The sequence below is a fragment of the Falco peregrinus genome, chromosome 4, assembly GCF_023634155.1.
Source record: "Falco peregrinus isolate bFalPer1 chromosome 4, bFalPer1.pri, whole genome shotgun sequence".
NCBI lineage: Eukaryota > Metazoa > Chordata > Aves > Falconiformes > Falconidae > Falco > Falco peregrinus.
The window spans coordinates 90,737,760-90,755,009 of NC_073724.1; the positions used below are offsets into that span (position 1 = coordinate 90,737,760).

Consider the following 17,250-nt stretch of genomic DNA (forward strand, 5'->3'; position numbering starts at 1 on the left):
AACAGTGGAGGCTAAGTCTAGAATTTCTGGGAGGTTATAAGGCTTGGAATAGACAGGTCTCCCAAGACCAATGTCCATACCATTGTGGAGGCTTTGGTTTAGCAAATAATGTATAACAACTTCACTCTTAAATTTGGACTGAATAAATCGAACAAAGAGAAATCTAACCATAAACTTTTAGCCTGACTTCATCTCTGCCTGTCTTTTGTCTATTATTTTTAGAGTCAGGTTAAATAATTTTATTGCTTACCTGAAGGATAACGTTGTCACACTAAGTACTTTGGACACTGGATTCTTTGATGTGCTATAAATAGTGACCTATGTGCACTGTAAGTACAAAAATGAAAATTTTGACGAGGGAGTTTGTCCTTGACAGAGATATGTTAAATACATACAGTGTTATTCGCTATTATCCATTTGACTTGTTGAGACTTGTACAAAATACTTTTTTTTTTAAAAAAAAAATAATATTGGAACAAGCATTATGTAGTACCCTTGGCTCACCAAGGGTTCAGAAAGCAGAAACACACTTGTGGAGAGCAGAGCCTGGACCTTCGGGGCTGTGTGAGGTGTGAGCTCCCCTTGCTGGAAAAAGTGTGGAGTGCAGAGAAGCAAGCAATACCCAGCACTACCAAAACTCCCTGTGTTAGAACATTTTCCTTTAAATTCAGTATATAACTGAAACTTTTATAACTAATGCTTTTGAGAGTATGTGTTTTGTTTTTGGTTTTTTTTAATCAATTAAACTTATTTTATTTAGAAACTTTTAATTGTAGTTTCATGCAGCCTTGAGATTAGCCTGTCTTTTTCCTCATGGTGGAATGTCTGTCTCATTCGTGAATGGAATTGCATAAGTTACGTTGCTACTTACTTTTTATTAACAGTTGTAGTCTGAAATTGGAAGGAAGATCTTGGGACATTCGTATTGACTTAGCAAAGGCCTAAGCAAAGACAGGTGTGGCCAAACTGAATTTAAGTCCATAATAATTCTCTGATACTTGCAAAATTGAACATAAATATGAACTAATGATTTTGTAGGAAATCCTTTGAAATATTGCTGCTGCTAATAAAGCTACAGTGGTATTTAAATACAATTTAATTACTGTTACTCTTCAAGTATGGTTTTATCTGGGTATTTCATCTGTGAGAGACACCAAAGCTCAATTAGTGTTATACAATGAACCATTTCTAAAATGAAAATCTAGAAGTTGCAGCTATGGTTTTTAATAAAAGCAATAGGAGATTTTTATTTAATCTCTTAAAAATTTAGAAGCAGTCTCCAGTGAGTTGTTACAGAGTTGCTAATGCAGAAATTTTAACTCAGTACAATACAGTTCTGGCATTTAATAGAAGTCCTGGGAAAGAGTTTCTGCACTTTGAAAACTTGGGAGTTGATTTTCTTTGTTGTTCTTGTAGCTGTCCTAAACTATACACTTTACTATATAGTTTATTAAATAACATTTTAGCTATTTCTAGTTAATTAATTTTCACCATATTTAAGTACCTTCATCAGAAATTTACCGATGTACTGATTAGTTTTAAATTATCTAAATCAGTAGGTAATGCTTTTGAAATGGTGTGGTTAAATCAGATATATAGATCGTTATACTTCATAACAATAGCAGTTACAGCCGTTAACAACCTTTGTGTTTGGGTATGTGCAGTCATAGCCTCTGTACTAAATGTTAAGTAGCTCATAGTTGTTGATATACCATGCTTTTGAACAGAGTTCTATTGGGAGCTTGTAGTTTGCCATCTCCAAAACCAAAGATAAAATATGGACCTATTGAATCTGAAGGCACGACTCCGCTACACTCAAGTTATGTGTGGGAGGTCAGCAAAGTTGACCTTTGTCAAAAAATGTTTTTATTATGATGTGTGCACCTGTGTGTAGGTGCTTCTGAATGGTGGCACTGGTGAAGCTGCGCAGTCCACCTGGAGAAGGGAACTGAGCTGCAGTCAGTATCTGTAGTTCTCAGTTCTGCATGTTCTTTACAGGACACTCTCCCACTCTGCCAGTGGGATTTCTGATGATATTAAGAAGGTTAGAGTTTATTAACATAAACCTGTAATATTTAGGTGTTCTATTTAAAAGCAGTTTTGTTTAACGAATAGCCTTTAATATGGCATTTCCTGAAATTACTGATTTAGCAGCAGTAGTAGATTTCAGTTGTCTGTGAAAAGTTATAACTATGACTGTGTGAGTCAAGTATTAGAAGGAAGCATGTTTGGGAACTGGCCATAGTTTATTCTGTCTTGATGCCTCAGATAAGTAGCCTAAGGATGTGTAAGGAGTTTGTTGCCTTAAGCTCTTTTCAGTAAATAAGGGAAAGAACTGCTGCCTGTTGGCTGAGCTGCCATAGGTGGTATATGTCTGTCCCTTTGGTTAGAGAAGTAGCTTATATTATTAATTTTGCTACTTAACTAACCTGCATACAGTTAGGTGCAATTTCTGGTGACTAGACTTGTCTGAGACTTCAAAGCTTTTCTCGTGCAGAAACTTCATCTTGTTTATCTGAGCCTGAGATGGCAGAGGGTACAGTTTTGTATGTTGACTCTGAACTGATTCTAGGGCTTCAGTAACAGTTTACTTTTCATCAGAATGTAGATGAAATTTCCTTCTACCGAGGATTCAATGTTTTATTTTGTTAGATATTTTGAGGACTGATTTTTAAAATTCAGCCTATTACACAAATCACAACCTCAATAAAATGCCTGATGTGCCACAGTTTTTAATTGAACATCTGAATTACTGTGATTATACCCATGTGTACCTTTCTTACAGTCAAGAGTACTTAATCTTTTTTTACTCTCTAGTAGGTGTCATTGGCAATTCAGACACTTCCAATTTTCTGATGTGCCTTTTAGGAAACAAAAGGCTTCTCTCCTATTCTGTTATTTATTGAACCAGAAATTATCCTCTTCTTCTTTAATGGCCTTAAATTAACAAAACTGAGACTGAGCAGTAGCTGTATGTAAAAATGGAGGTTTCTAGGCTTTGTACTTTCCATTAATTGGTACTTAGGGTTTTACGTTGCGTTCAGGAGAGAGGCAGGATAGTAGTAATACAAAACACTTCTTTTAAGTGGTATCATTTTCCCTAATAATCAAGTTGGCCTATAATTTGAGTGCCACACAGGTGACAGTGGCATTTTTGGGAAACAAAATGGCAAACAGGTGACAGTTGCTTTTTAGTATACGTCTTTTCCTCCCTGAATCATTCAAAACAGTCATTGATCACAAAAAAAAAACCAAAAACAAAAAAAAACAAACAGGAAGCGTAGAGGTGTATATATGCAGAGATTTCATGTAACTTTCAAGGACCTATATGTGGGTGAAGTGATACAGTCTCCAGGATGGTTGGGAGGGAGTATTGTGAATAGTTTGTGCAATGCTGCATTTGCAATACAACTTTTTAATGTAGGCAGACTTACTGAATGGCTAAGTCTGCCTACATTGGTCTTTGGTGGGTGGTTTGGGGTGTTTTTTGTTTTTTTAATATAACCTTCTCCAGTAAGCAGTTTGTCCTGTGTTGGAAGATGCTTGTCACAGCTTGTTGCACAATTCAGCATCTTGTAGGAGAGGGTTCTACTTAAAAAGAGGTGTTTCCTGCCATGTTACACACTAAGTTTTGTACAGATCAGAATCTCTAAGGGACAGTGCTGGTGCTTAATCATCTAACAAAACTTGCTGGTTGAGGTTTTGATTTGGTTGAAAAATTATCTATTCCATTGGTTCAGGATGCCAGTCAGAGCAGTATCTAAAAAAATCTCAGATCAGATTTTTCTGTCCTTCTGAGGACAGAAAAATTTTCTAACATTTTTTTCTGGAGGCAGTGCCTAAGTATTTTGCTTCATTTAGAAATTAATAAGTCAAGGTGTTAGTTTTTAAACTAAAGTCTGTCTGTTTGTTTTTTTTTTTTTAAATCATAGTGTTCTTAAGACCACAAAGGAATTTGGAATCAATAGACCCACAATTTACAATTCGAAGGAAAATGGAGCAGATGAGAGAAGAGAGAGAGCTTGTGGAACAGCTGCGTGAGGTATGTGAGTGTTGGTAGAATTCATTTGTGCTAATGGAATGTATTTTTTAATTTTTATTTTGGAAAGTTGTCTAAGTAGGAGAATATTATACTGCCTCATTTAACCTTTTTTACTTCTGCAAATCACATTGATGAGACTATTCCTGAAGTGCTTTATCACTGTCAGATGTCTGTACTTCAGGAAAGGTTTTGTAAAAATGGGAAATAATAATGGCAGTTACCTGAATGACATACAGTTAAACAGCATGTCTTGCACTGGTGGAATTAGCAATTTATTTAATTTTATCAGAAGCAATGAAGTGATCACTTAAAAGATGGAGAGGTCTAGAAATTGTTTCCAAACAGCTGGAGAAGTCTTCAGTACAGCAAGTAAAAGGTATAATGAAATTTATTAGTTAAAGCTGAAGTTAGAAACTTTTTTTTTAAAAAGCAGATGGCTAATGCTTGAAACAGCTTTCTTAGAAATGAAATGAATATTTCACCACTTGAAGAATATACAAGATGGTTTCCTGGTACATTATCTTGAATATAGAAGCCAAAGCCTAATGCAAAAATTGCTGCATGTCGTTGCATAGGGTCTATATTACACAGCTAATATGTAGGTAGTACTGTTTGTGTGAAACCTGTTTGAGTCAAAAAGAAAGGAAAAAAAAAAAAAGACAACTTTTGCTGCAAGGTGTGTTGCGAGCCTGAACCTGTCAAGGTTTCCAGTTATGTCATGTTACCAACAGAAGAAATGGTATTGTTGCACTCCTAAATGCAGTACAAATCCTGAAGGTGTGGTAGGTGACTTTGATATTGTAACCAAATTACAAGATGATTAGCTCTTATGTCATTAGCTTCATGGAATAACTAATTACAAAATTATTAATTTACTTTAATGTGTATTTTATTCTTTAATTTTGAAGCAGGAGGTTTCACTATTTTCCTCCTTACCAATAGCGTTTAAAAAGTGGTTCATTTAATATAGAACTATGAGGAGTTTTATATCTCTATTTTATTACCTCCTGCCATCACCTGTTTTAAGTCTAGATTAATCTTAATTCGTCTTGCTGAATTTTTGAACAGAACAGATCTTGTTGAAGATTCAACATAATTATCTGAATGTAGTATATTACCAATTCTAAACTTGGAAGATGCTAAAGGGGCGAGATACAGGAATTAGATGAGAGAGACTTACTGGTAACAGAGAAGAAAATAGAAGTAGCAGTAATAAACTGCACTATGATGTAGTTCATCTGAGTGTAGTCTAGTCGGAACTGTCAATGCGGCTTTTTACATTTAAGTTGCCACAAGTATGTAGCAAGTCCCCAAGTAATTGTTTCTAAAAAAATAGTGTCCTCGAGGTTCCTGTCTTGTGCATTAGTTCAGTCAATCCTCACAGTGAACAGCAGAACAAGGTTATTCACCGTATCAGGCATGATAATGGAGACTTAATAAGGATCTTTCTACACCGTATTAGTATTAGGTATTACCAGTAATACTGGCTTAACGTGTTACTGACCTTCAGTTCTGTGCACTGTTGTCCTTTGCCCTTACCCTGAAGCATGGTGTCCTGAAATTAAAGTTCTGTTGTCTCTTGTGAGAAGGGGTTGATTACAAGTCAAGGAGTGGTGGTAAGAACTAGAAGATTGACCCTGTCTGGAAGCACATAGTGAGGTTTTTTTGAATTGATAAATTTCACTCTGGTATGCCAGGTCCTTTAGTGAGAGAAGTAATCTCCAGGACATCTCATTATGTACTGTACAAGCAGATAGCTCAGAACACGCAAGTCATTAAATTCATACTTACTGAATAAACCTATCCATCTGTTAGTATATTTTCCTTTTGAATTGTTTCATGGTATGTTAGAATTAAGTGAGACTCCACAAAATCTGCATCTTTAACCAAGCTGGGCGCTAAACGAGAAGGAAGAACTATTACAGTACTTGGGCTCCTTATTTAGAAATTGAAATGCACCATTACCTTTAGGTCAAGTGCTTCACATGAGCCATATATTGTGAGAACATTGGTGTTTCTTCCATACGTTCCCCCCTTTTCTTTAGAATGATGTGTTTTTACAGAAAATGTTCCATTTCATAAAACTTTTTGCTTCAGAGACATACTTATTTTTACACTATTTGATTTTGTATACGTCCACGGTCACTTCAGACAGTTGTCATTTCTAGAGTCATTTGCCACTTACACTTGAGCAATAGAGTCTAGCAAGAAATACTGGTTGATTTTTGCCACTCAAAGGGTAAACATTCAATAGTTCTGACATGCTAAGTGAAGCGATTTGCTGCTGCAGTGTGAATGATTTTTGAAAAAGAGAGCAGTTCTTCAATGGTGATGAAATTGAAAGAGAATTGATCCACTTCTTGAAGTCTTTCATTTTAATTAAACCTAGTTTCAAACCATGAACTCCAACAGGAAATTACATAGAACTAGTGTTGTAGCTGCACTTTAATTCATTAATTTCTATAAACCTGTTTGTAACAGATGTGGGGGAAAGTCTCAAAATGAATTCTTTCTGTACATATCTCATATACCAAAAATGGTTTCTAATTTATGAATTAATCCAAGGTGAAAACAAAACATTGTATTAGTGCACGTGATGCACTTGCCCGTCTGGCACTTGTGAGACCATACATGTGAGTACTTGAGTAGTGTGCCTAGTAGGAGAAAAACTGGGAAAATATAATGAAACTCCAGCGTGAGTTCTGTGGAAGCTGCTTCATGGTGAGGGCACCCAAACAAAGGATCTATAAGGAAGAAATAAGAGCTGGATTTCTTTAGCTTGGAGAAGAGAGTGCTTGGAATATCATGTAACTGTCCTCAGCTGCCTTGAAGGGTAGTAATAGGGAAGATGAAGCCAGGCTTTTCAAAGATGCACAGTGAAAAATGAGAGGCAGTGGCACAGATTTCAGAGACATAAATTTCAAGTAGCTATAAGGAGAAAATTCTTTGCAATAAGGGTGGTAAAATACTGAATAAGGTTGCCTAGAGATATTGTGGGTTCTCCCTTTCTTGGAGATATCCAGAACTTAACTAACCAAAGCTCTGATCTCACTTCCAATTTGTTAGACCAGGTGATCTTCAAAAATCCCTTCCAACCTACATTCTCCCTTGATTCTAATGATAATAATCTATTTTTGTCTAAATCACCCAGCATAGATTGCAGTAATATATTAATAGAGAGTAATGACATTACGGAGGTCCAACTAGGAATAAGAAATACCTATTTAAGATAATGGAAGTTATTGCCTCTGAGAGTTAACCCAAGAGTTATATCTAAGTATAGTGTTGGAATGTTTTCAAGATTGGAGCACTATTTAGGAAACTCATCATATGTAACAATTGTACTGTAGGTGTTTTTTATGGAAGATTCTCAAATATTTTCAAAGTGTTTTATTTTGCAATATCAAATTATTTTCAGTGAGACTTCAGTTTTACTTAACGGGTATCCAGAAATTCATTCTGATCACCCTAGTGCTTCCTAAGTAATTTTTAAGCTACTAGGGAAAGATTGCCTTTTATTCTCTGCTTGTACAGTGATTCACACAAAGTAGTTCTGATTCAAAGAAATTTTGAGAAGGCTAAGTAGAAGACTTGGGAGAATGGTGAAAGGAAGGAGCCACATGTAGCAGAATCACATGGCTAATTGCATGCATATGTGTTTTTCTATGTGTATATAAAAAACCCCCGCATGTTATGACAGCAGCATTTGAAGTGTTGTGTTCTTTTGAAGAAGTTTACATAATTCAGTGATCAATAGTGCAGAGGAGGTTGGTTTTTAGTTTTGAAAGAATAAGTTATGTAAAGAAAGTGTGTTGCTTGGTAAACCAGACTCCAAAACTGGCTATGTGTCTACACTACAGCATAGGAGAAGATGAGGATATGTATTCCCTTTTCTTTCCCCTTCATCCATTTGTGTATTAAAGTGTGCATGTGTTCTTCATTTGCAGAACATTGAAACAAGACTAAAGATTTGTTTGCCTGAAGACTTGGGGTCTGCTCTGATGGATGGTGTAGTTCTTTGCCATTTAGTAAATCACGTCCGTCCTCGGTCTGTCGGAAGTATTCATGTACCTTCACCAGCAGTAGTGAGTTGGATGTTTCTTGCTGCATTGGGTTGGGGGGGAGGAATGTTTAAAAAATTACTGTTTCATTGCCAAATTATATTTGGTTACAGAAAGCAGGTTGCTGTTCAATGAATATTCTTTGCTGTTAGGGGCAACATTTACATTACAAATTCTAATGTTCATTAATTTATACGCCTTATTTTGCATATATGTAGAGTGTATGTATGTACGCACACACATGTATAAGTGAATAAAATCATCCTGCCTTTCTCTGATCTAGCAACAGTTCAGATTTTTTTCATAATGGCCTTTTTGTTCAGTACAGTACAGAACTATGATTGCAAGATTTTATCCTAGGAGACCCTTTTTAAAAGAAAATTAGCCCCTTGTTTGTTGATTGAAAAAATATGAGGTTAACTTTAGCAATGTCTGGCTTAGCAGGTGTCATGTTACTAAAGCACTTACAGCACTTCTTAGCATATTCTTCCTGTTGGGTTAAATGTGGAAATTATTCCTTTTACCTGCAGACAGAACGGATTAGAAATATGCACTGTAGTGATTTAATATTGGCTTGCCAAGCCTAAGGATCTGGTGATTTCAAGACATAAAATTGATGTAATCTGTGTGTGCGCATTTCTTGAAACTCCGTTTTCTTAGTATTTTCTCTGTTTATCGATGTCTTTTTCTTGGACAGATCACTGTTCCAGATTTCTGATACCATTCTGGTTCTGAAGAGGTTTTGTATGGTTTTAGACTACCTGCCTTTTGTATTTTTCTTTTTTTCTTTTTTAATGTACATGTTTGGCAATAATTTGCCGTGTACAGCCTAATACTTGATTCTCAGAAATAGCATGTGGGTTTCAGAGGCAATCTATAAGAACTTCCAAGAAGACAGATACTAAGTAAAAGATGTTTTATCAGATGGTCTTAGTGGAGTTTCTTTTGCTGTTGCTAGATTTTAAATTACTTCTCTCTTTAGTAAAAATATGATATTGCCAAATGTTGTGGTTTAACTCTGGCTGGCAACTAAGCACCACACAGCTGCTCACACCCTCCCCATACAGTGTGGTGGTGGAGAGGATCAGAAGAGTAAAAGTGAGAAAACTTGTAGGTTGAGATAAAGACAGTTTAATAGGTAAAGCAAAAGCCGTGCATGCAAGCAAATCAAAACAAGGAATTCATTCACTAGTTTTGGCAGGCAGGTGTTCACACATCCCCAGGGCATCAGGGCTCTGTCATGCATAACCAGTATTTGGGAAGACGAACACCATCATGCTGAATGTGCCTCCCTTCCTCCTCCTTCCCCCAGCTTAAATACTCGGCATGACGTCCATGGTACAGAATATCCCTTTGGCTAGTTCAGATCAGTTGCCCCGGCTGTGTCCCTCCCAATTGTTTGTGCCCCTTCATACTTCTCACTGGCAGGGCCTAAGAAACTAAAGAGTCCTTGACTTGACCCAGCAACAACTAAAAACATCAGTGTCCTCCTATCAACATTGATCCCACACCAAATCCAAAACACAGCACTGCACCAGCTACTAACAAGAAAATTAACTCTATCCCAGCTGAATCAAGGACACAAAAAACATGCAAACCTGAATTTCTGGAGCAAAAATTTAAGTTTTGTTGCTGATTTTTTTTTTTTTTTTTAAATTGATAAAAATATTCTGGTGTTTTTTGTAAGAAAAAAACAAATATATTTAATCAAATTTCACTTTTTTTCGACTTTATATTGATGATGATCTCTTGCTTGAAACAGCTTTGAAATTACTTTAACCTAGAAAATGAGTTCTTTAAAGTCCCTGCTATTATAGTGAATTCTTGGTTTTAGTGGATATTCTGGAATTACCGTTGTTTCACATCTTGCATTGAAAAAGTAGAATATTGAGTTTGTTTAGGGTTTTTTTTTTTAGTAACATGATATTTGTGTAAGTATTTGGTAAATTAGTCCTGACTGAGACAAATTATGGATGTATTTGAAGTTTTACAGTAATAGGAAATTTCTCCTTCAGAGACACTAAAATTGTTTATAGCTACTATACATTTGTGACTAGGTAAAAAAAATTCAAAAGAGCCTATTAATTACAGTTAAGTTTGTTCTTCATGATGTATGTTAAAATCCTTCATCAGTTTACTTACTGTCCGGAAAATCCATGTCGTCTATCACAAATTATTGTAAGAGTCAGGCGTTAGAACCTCATAAGCTGGATGTGAACAAATGGAGAACTAAATGTGCTGGTGACTTTAATAGGTAAAAGTACATGGCATCCACAACTTAGGTACTCAGATTGTATTTGTAGTCATGATGTTTTTAGAGCAGTAGAAAAAAAATTGAGCAGAATTTTATGCATTGTTTTCAGGAAAAAAACAAAAATAGTGCATCAATACAAGAATAATGCAATAGGTGAATTGCCTGAGTGAATGTTTTTGACTTCTTTTGTCATAAACTGTTTTTTCTTGGGTTTACAGCCTAAACTTAGCATGGCCAAATGCAGGAGAAATGTGGAGAACTTTCTGGATGCGTGTAGAAAACTGGGGATACCAGAGGTAATTTAATTAAGTCTGTTATTTCTAGATGAGAAAAAATGCAAGACACGTGAATTACTTCAAAACTGAAGGATAACTTTATGAACTACAATTTTTTAACAATAAAGACATATAATTAAAAAATATGTAAATAATGGTATTTACTTTACTGCATTTAAGTGGCTCATGCCAGAGCCCTTAAAAATTGCAACTTTTGTCTTAAAGTAGTAATTCAATATTATCCCAATACCTCTTTATCTTTGCCAGGGGGAAAAAAAAAAAAAGGAATGTGGTAATTAGGTAATGTGTAATATTGTAATTGGGCAGAAGTTTACCAGTTGTTTTCATCGTGCAACATAATTGCATTTTTACCTAGTGCTTTTAGAGTATGGACTTCATTCTTATTAGTTATATATTATTTTACAGTGTTAAGTACTCTATTGTATGCATTATAAAACTGACTAATAACATACTCATCTCTTGTACTGAAACACTTCTGCAGTGATGTGAAGAAAACCGCTGTTAAGTATGGAAAGTATATATGAGGCTCTGTAATGTCGATGTGATTCAGAAGCTGGCAATAGGAACACTGCAGTTCTTGGTATTTTCTGCTTTTCATTTAGGAATAGCAGCATTCGTCCTGTAATTTATTCTTATATTAGTAAGGAAAAATATCTTTATAACTAATGTTATGAATTCTGGAGTTGCATTGGGAATATTTCAAGGACTCCCTTATGGTCTAGAAATACTTATTAAGGAAAAGCTAATTTCAAATACATGACTATCAAAAGAAGGTAAAAGTGTTATACAAGGTTTTTTTAATCTGAATACATGAAAACTGCGTGTTTTATTGTCACTGTTGCCTACATATGGCAGCATAATGAAGGCTGAGTTCTTTTTAGTCTGTGTTTCAAGAATGCTGAAACAAAAGGATATTTAGTGTGTATGTCCCCCACCACTCCTTGGGGAGCAGGTAATAATGCAAGGATTTCAGACTGGGGAAGAATTCCAGTTTGAATTCTTTATAGTTTATCTATATTAGCACTTGATTTGGAGGACAGCAAAAGTGACAGATCATTCTTGCTATTTGTAGGAATTTTGAGGGAGAGACTTTATCTTGCAGCTCCAACGAATGGTTCATCATAAATTTAATTTGACAATTCAGTATAATGGGCTGGGTCTCTAACTTGCAGTGGTTGATTCTTGTAATTATGTAATTTATGATCTTAGAATGATGTCGTATGAAAGGTAAAATTTGAAAGAAGATCAAAATCTCAGTGCTGTAGGCTTGTAGATGTGAGCGTTTGTTAAGCTGCCCCAAAATTCATTGTCTTCTGATGCATCATAAATTATTCAATTAATTAGAATACAGGTTGGGGGTTTTTGGATATAGTCTATTGGGAAAGAAAAGGCCAAGACCTGTTTTCATTGTTGTCAAGAGATCTTTCAGAAATGGAAATAGAACAGAAATATTTATAAAGATCCTTGCAGTGCCATATTACAGATGGGTAAGCTAAGCCTTTATTCTGAGGCTTTTAATTTTAAATTTCTATAAGTAAGCTTTCTGGAAAAATACCTTTTTCTTTTCTGTGAATTGACATTTTTATATATTTATACACCTCCTCTTTAATGGTTCCATTGAAATTAGTGTAGAAATTCTAAGGATTTTTTTTATTTTAAAGCATAATTGTTGCAGAGTTGCACAGAGCCTTACGCATAAGGCCAGATCTTACCAGTCTGATTTATAAATTACCTATATCTATCTAAACAAGCATTAACTTAAGCTTTTGAGGGGAAAACCTCATTCACTTAAACATTAAATGAACAGCCTTCAATTGTAAATTTGCATTAGGTTTTAAGTGCTCTGAAAATATTCTTTTTGATTAGCTTTTGGTAATTTGCAAATGTATTTCCTATATATTGTGAAAATCCATCCTTTTGCGGAACTGGCTGGTAGATGGTGGAACTTTGCTGGGTGTTGGAGGGATGTGTATTAGGAATACAAAGTTGTATGACAGTAAGTATAACTGTCATCTGTCAAAGTTTTTAAAGAACTACAGATGGTGTGTTTAATGCTGCTTCAGGTTGATGAGTTGTATATTGCCTAACTATCTCTGAACAAACCAGTAAAAGGATTGCAGTGAATTATTCCCTTTTCTAAAAATAAGCATCTTATGGGAAAGTGATAGGTTCCACTTATGGATCCTAATAGCCATAGGTATTAGGCCTTTCAGTGATACTTACGTCCATGTTATGTTCCTGAGAATTAATTTTAAATTCTGCTGCATGTTTTTTTTTAAGGATTTAAAGTTGTCAAAGTTCCTGTTGGTTTGTTTTCAGTTATTTATGAATGGAATAGAGTACATGCTATTTCCTGAACTCCACAGGTTTAGAATAATATCCTGCGAAATCATGTAAAACAAAACCAAGAAAACAGCTGAGCAATTACTGTGTTGTGCTGATGTGCATGGTCTCTTTACTTCTGTGGTTTTCAGCATTCAGTCCTTGGGTCAAAATTGCTTTTCCCAGAATGATTTTTTGAGACAAAACAAATTTTTTTGTTTAGTGTGAGAAAGTGCTGGTGGCAGATAAGCCATCTGAAAGACTGAAGATTCAGAACATGTCTGTTATGCCCCTCAAGAGGTATATGACAAGAAAGGTACAATCTGTGTTGCTTATAAAAGTACAAAAGACCTTATTTTACACTAACTAAAAACTGTCAAATTGCCTAATCCCCTCTGTAATACCAGTAGAATGACAAACACTCCTAATTTTTGGCTGATACAGACTGAATAAGCAAGTGGCAGTAGATGTGTGATAGGTAGGGGGTGCCTGTCCTACTGCATTTTTCAGAATGACATGCAGCAGTTGGGTGGTGCCATTCACTGGTGTAGATTGTCAGTGTCATACGAACCCACTACTGACACCACCTTTAATGCTTACCCACTTATATTGCACCCACACTCTTGTGCTTTCTGTGTTTAAAAAATAAAGCTATTTTTTTGATATATTTCTCTTTGTGTGTAAGTATGGCCTTTGAATTTCAATTTGGAGTTCTGCTCTTCTTAGTGACATCTCATCCCAAATGTATTAAAAACAATCAAGAGAATCTGAATTATCACATGAATATGTATGTAAAGTTATGTAAAGTATGTCAGTTAAAAAAGTATTTTGGTTTCAACTGCTCTTTCATAAAACCAGTAACGATATACATAAATTAAGATGAAAGTATTTGTATACATTTCTTCAACTTGTCAGTTGCCACATGAGAATCATACTAGTAGCGCGTGTGTGTATATATATATATGTATTCATAATAGTATCAAAGTAATAGGCTTTCCCATTTCAACCTGTAAATCAATAACTTAAGCTTTGGCTTTCATTATTGGTAGCTGCTATTCTTGGTAATCCATATTGCAGACCATTTTTTCTTATGCACATATAATCATGTTAACAAATGTTCTTGTCAAAAGGCAAAAAGTAATTGATTTATGGTGAGCTGAATTTTACTTTATTTCAAGTGAGATTTAGACCAAAACAAAACTGTAAATGCAGTATGTTATTTGCAAGGTAAAAGTTGTAAGTTTTGGTCTGCATATCTTCTAGCTCTCAATCACAAACAAATATAGAATATCAAAAGTATGACCTTCTAAGCAATTTGTAAAAAAAGAAATTAAACAAAGTATTTTCAATGTAAGCTCAAATGCACAAGCTATCTTTTTACAAAGACACAATTTTTATGGTCTGCAACTTACACTAATGTAGTGTTTTAAAAGTTTAGGCACTTGACCATCTTTTGCCCTTTACGGGTTCTCTTCAGGTCAGAGAAATTAAGTAGAGTTATTTTTAAGAAAAGGAGACAGTCTTTCCCCACATACACAGACACATCTTGTCAGTCTTCATGTAGCTTGAAAAAAAGATAGACATGTTATCATGATTAACACTAGAATGGTAATTGATAAAATGATAAAAGGTAGTGATAAAATGAGATCTTTCATAGCTAGTTGTTACAGCATGGTTTATTGAGCTTCTGTGTTCCAGCATGCTAAGTAACGGCGCAGCACAATTTAGTGGGATAAGTTATTTCTCGAGTGGGAATGAAGAGACTTCTGCCTCACCTCTCAATTTTCAATCAGCTACTTGGTGTACACATACTGAACAAAAAGGAATGTGATGGTAAGAAATGGCTTTTTGGATCTCAAATCATCGTACGAAGATTCAGATCACAAAAAGCTTAGCTGCGCCCTTTCCTGTGACTTTTGAGTCCTGCAAACAGGAGCTGTTACTGTGTCTCAACACCGTCTCTGAAAACTAGGTCCACTGTATTCCAGTGTCAGCCGGAATTATTCTAAAAATTGGCATGACTTGTGTTAGTGTAGGAATTGCCAGTTAAGTAAAACAAACAGAAAAAAACAGGAGGCTTTTGTATGCTAAAACTGGCAGAACAAAGTTAAAAAAGCGACCAAGCAGAGTGTGTCAGGTGTTTTACCTTCTATCCACCTATGAGTTGCTCAACTGGTAATCATGTTTCTCGCTTTAATGCAAGGTATATTTTCATTACCACTTATGCTTGTTGTCTGATCAATTCACATAATCAGTTACTTCTCCATAGTTTCATCATGAGACATCCATGAAGTTGCAGTAAGTTTTATCAGGTATGACTCCTTTCCTCCACCCTTCTGTTCTGGGCTCGGTGATGTACACTATTTGGCCTACAGTGTGGGGTTAAGTGGTTCGGTCTGCTGTCAGCTGGAGTACTGAAAACGTAATTCTGAGGTCCCTTTAGTTTGTGTTTTGAGTATAGTGCATATGCCCTACAGACTTCATTCTTTCTTTAATGCACTTATGCAAACTTACTCTTGCCTTTTTTTTACCAGAGTCAAAATTTGAGGAGGTTGGTTTTTGAAATGTTGTTCACAGTCACTGCAGGAGCGTCTAGAATGAGGGTGGTTTGTACACACAAATAGCTGGTTATGCTTTTGTCATTCCACTTCTGACTTACTGTGCTTATTCTGCGTGCATGATTTTGGCAGCTGTATGATTTAATTACATAGCTTCATAGACATAAAAAATCAGTCCATAAACATAGTGATTAAGAATATGTATTTATACGTATATAAGAACTAAAAAGTTCTTAGTAGTAATAATTTCAGTCTCCTAAATGAGAAGGGCAGTGCTTGTGATGGGTGGGTGGTTGTCTTCTGAGACTTGGTGGGGGTCATGTACTTTTTCACTATTTCATGATGTTGTGTTTTAGTTTGGTATTTTAATTTCACAGCTTCTGTAAAATTCTGGTAACTTAAATGGAAATACATTCACCATTAATGAAAAGCTGTTGGATTGTTTTTATCTAGAGTTACATTACAGAAGTTTGAGATACATACAATATGAACATTTTACTTAATAAGATGTGAATGTAACAACAAATTATCCATTGTCACAGAACACACAAAAATAAGCAAAAATGATCAGACACTTCTCAGATTTCCCCAGGTTTCACTGAATTTCACTAAAGCACAGCATGGCAGTTCCCATAGGAAATTCCTACTGCATGTGTTGGCTGGTTTTGTACACTGGCTTCTGTACACTGCTCAGTATGTTAATCTCTGCTTAGCAAGTTCTTCACTCTGTAAAAATTCAACCCGTTACCAGCTGTCATTCTTTAACTCTGAAATTACTTCCTTCTCCATTTGACTGCAGTAGGAACTTGGATTTTGGTGGGGTTTTAGTTGTTGGTTTGGTTGTTGGGTTTTTGTGGGTTTGGGGTTTTTTTTTTGGGGGGGGGGGGCAGAGGGAAATGTTTGTTCTGACATTTTGTTAATCTGAATTTCACCTCAATGCATCTTAGATATTTATTTTTGGGATGTATTTGCAACAAGTAGGAATTGAGTCTTGTATGCTGTTCTAAAATTAACCCAGCTGGGTCTATTGGTGTCTTTGGTAAAAGTGCAATATATATTACATAGTTGATAGTCGCAAGTAGTTTGTTTGCCCTAAAACTAGTTTCTCTGGTAAGCAGCTTGTGGCTGTAGATGTTCTTGAATACAGTACTAGACCTATCCCATTTTTAAACAAGATCAGCCTATTTTATTCTGTGTGTGAGTTTTCATCCTTTAGAAAAATCCATATAGAGTTGCATTGAAGTTCATTATTAAATGAATTTTAAGTTGAAAAAAGTTCTGAAAAATGACAGTTAAAATAGCAGTGTTTTTGCTAGGCAGGGTGGTTTTACCCCTCTCTTTGTCTGCTGGTCTAAGTAACAACACTAAAATTTTGCAGCTTTTAATTTCTGTTAAAGCTAGAACCAGTCATGGTAAGCAAAAAAAGAAAAAGAAAATAATAATAATTTTTTTCTTGTGTATGAATGACAGTTCTGACTTCCAGTTTTGCTAGTCACTTTTCAGAATACAAGGGCCTTTTAAATATTTTGAAGTTTGATTTATTGCCAACTAGACCTTGAAACTTTGCACTAACAGAAAACAGACATCTGAATTTCCATGTCTTCATTTATTGGGTGTGCTGTCAGTTCCTTAAGCAAGTGAGACTGAAAAGCTACTAAAGAAACATAGTGTTCCTCTGAAACAGGGGATCTCTTTCTTTGTGTCATTTTATTCAGTA

At 35.3% G+C, this 17,250-nt stretch overlaps 1 protein-coding gene across 7 annotated transcripts in view; it reads left to right on the forward strand.

The window, feature by feature from the left end:
* LRCH1 (leucine rich repeats and calponin homology domain containing 1) overlaps positions 1 to 17,250 on the forward strand; it is a 133,551-nt gene that overhangs the window by 102,795 nt on the left and 13,506 nt on the right. For all 7 annotated transcript variants that reach the window (XR_008747018.1, XR_008747014.1, XR_008747015.1 and 4 more), the window contains 3 exons: positions 3,933 to 4,042; positions 7,990 to 8,127; positions 10,576 to 10,653. Coding sequence is in view for 1 of the 7 variants with exons in the window: in XM_055802886.1 (XP_055658861.1) it covers positions 3,933 to 4,042; positions 7,990 to 8,127; positions 10,576 to 10,653 (326 nt within the window). In the remaining 6 variants the exon portion in view is untranslated. The remainder of the gene's footprint in view (positions 1 to 3,932; positions 4,043 to 7,989; positions 8,128 to 10,575; positions 10,654 to 17,250) is intronic.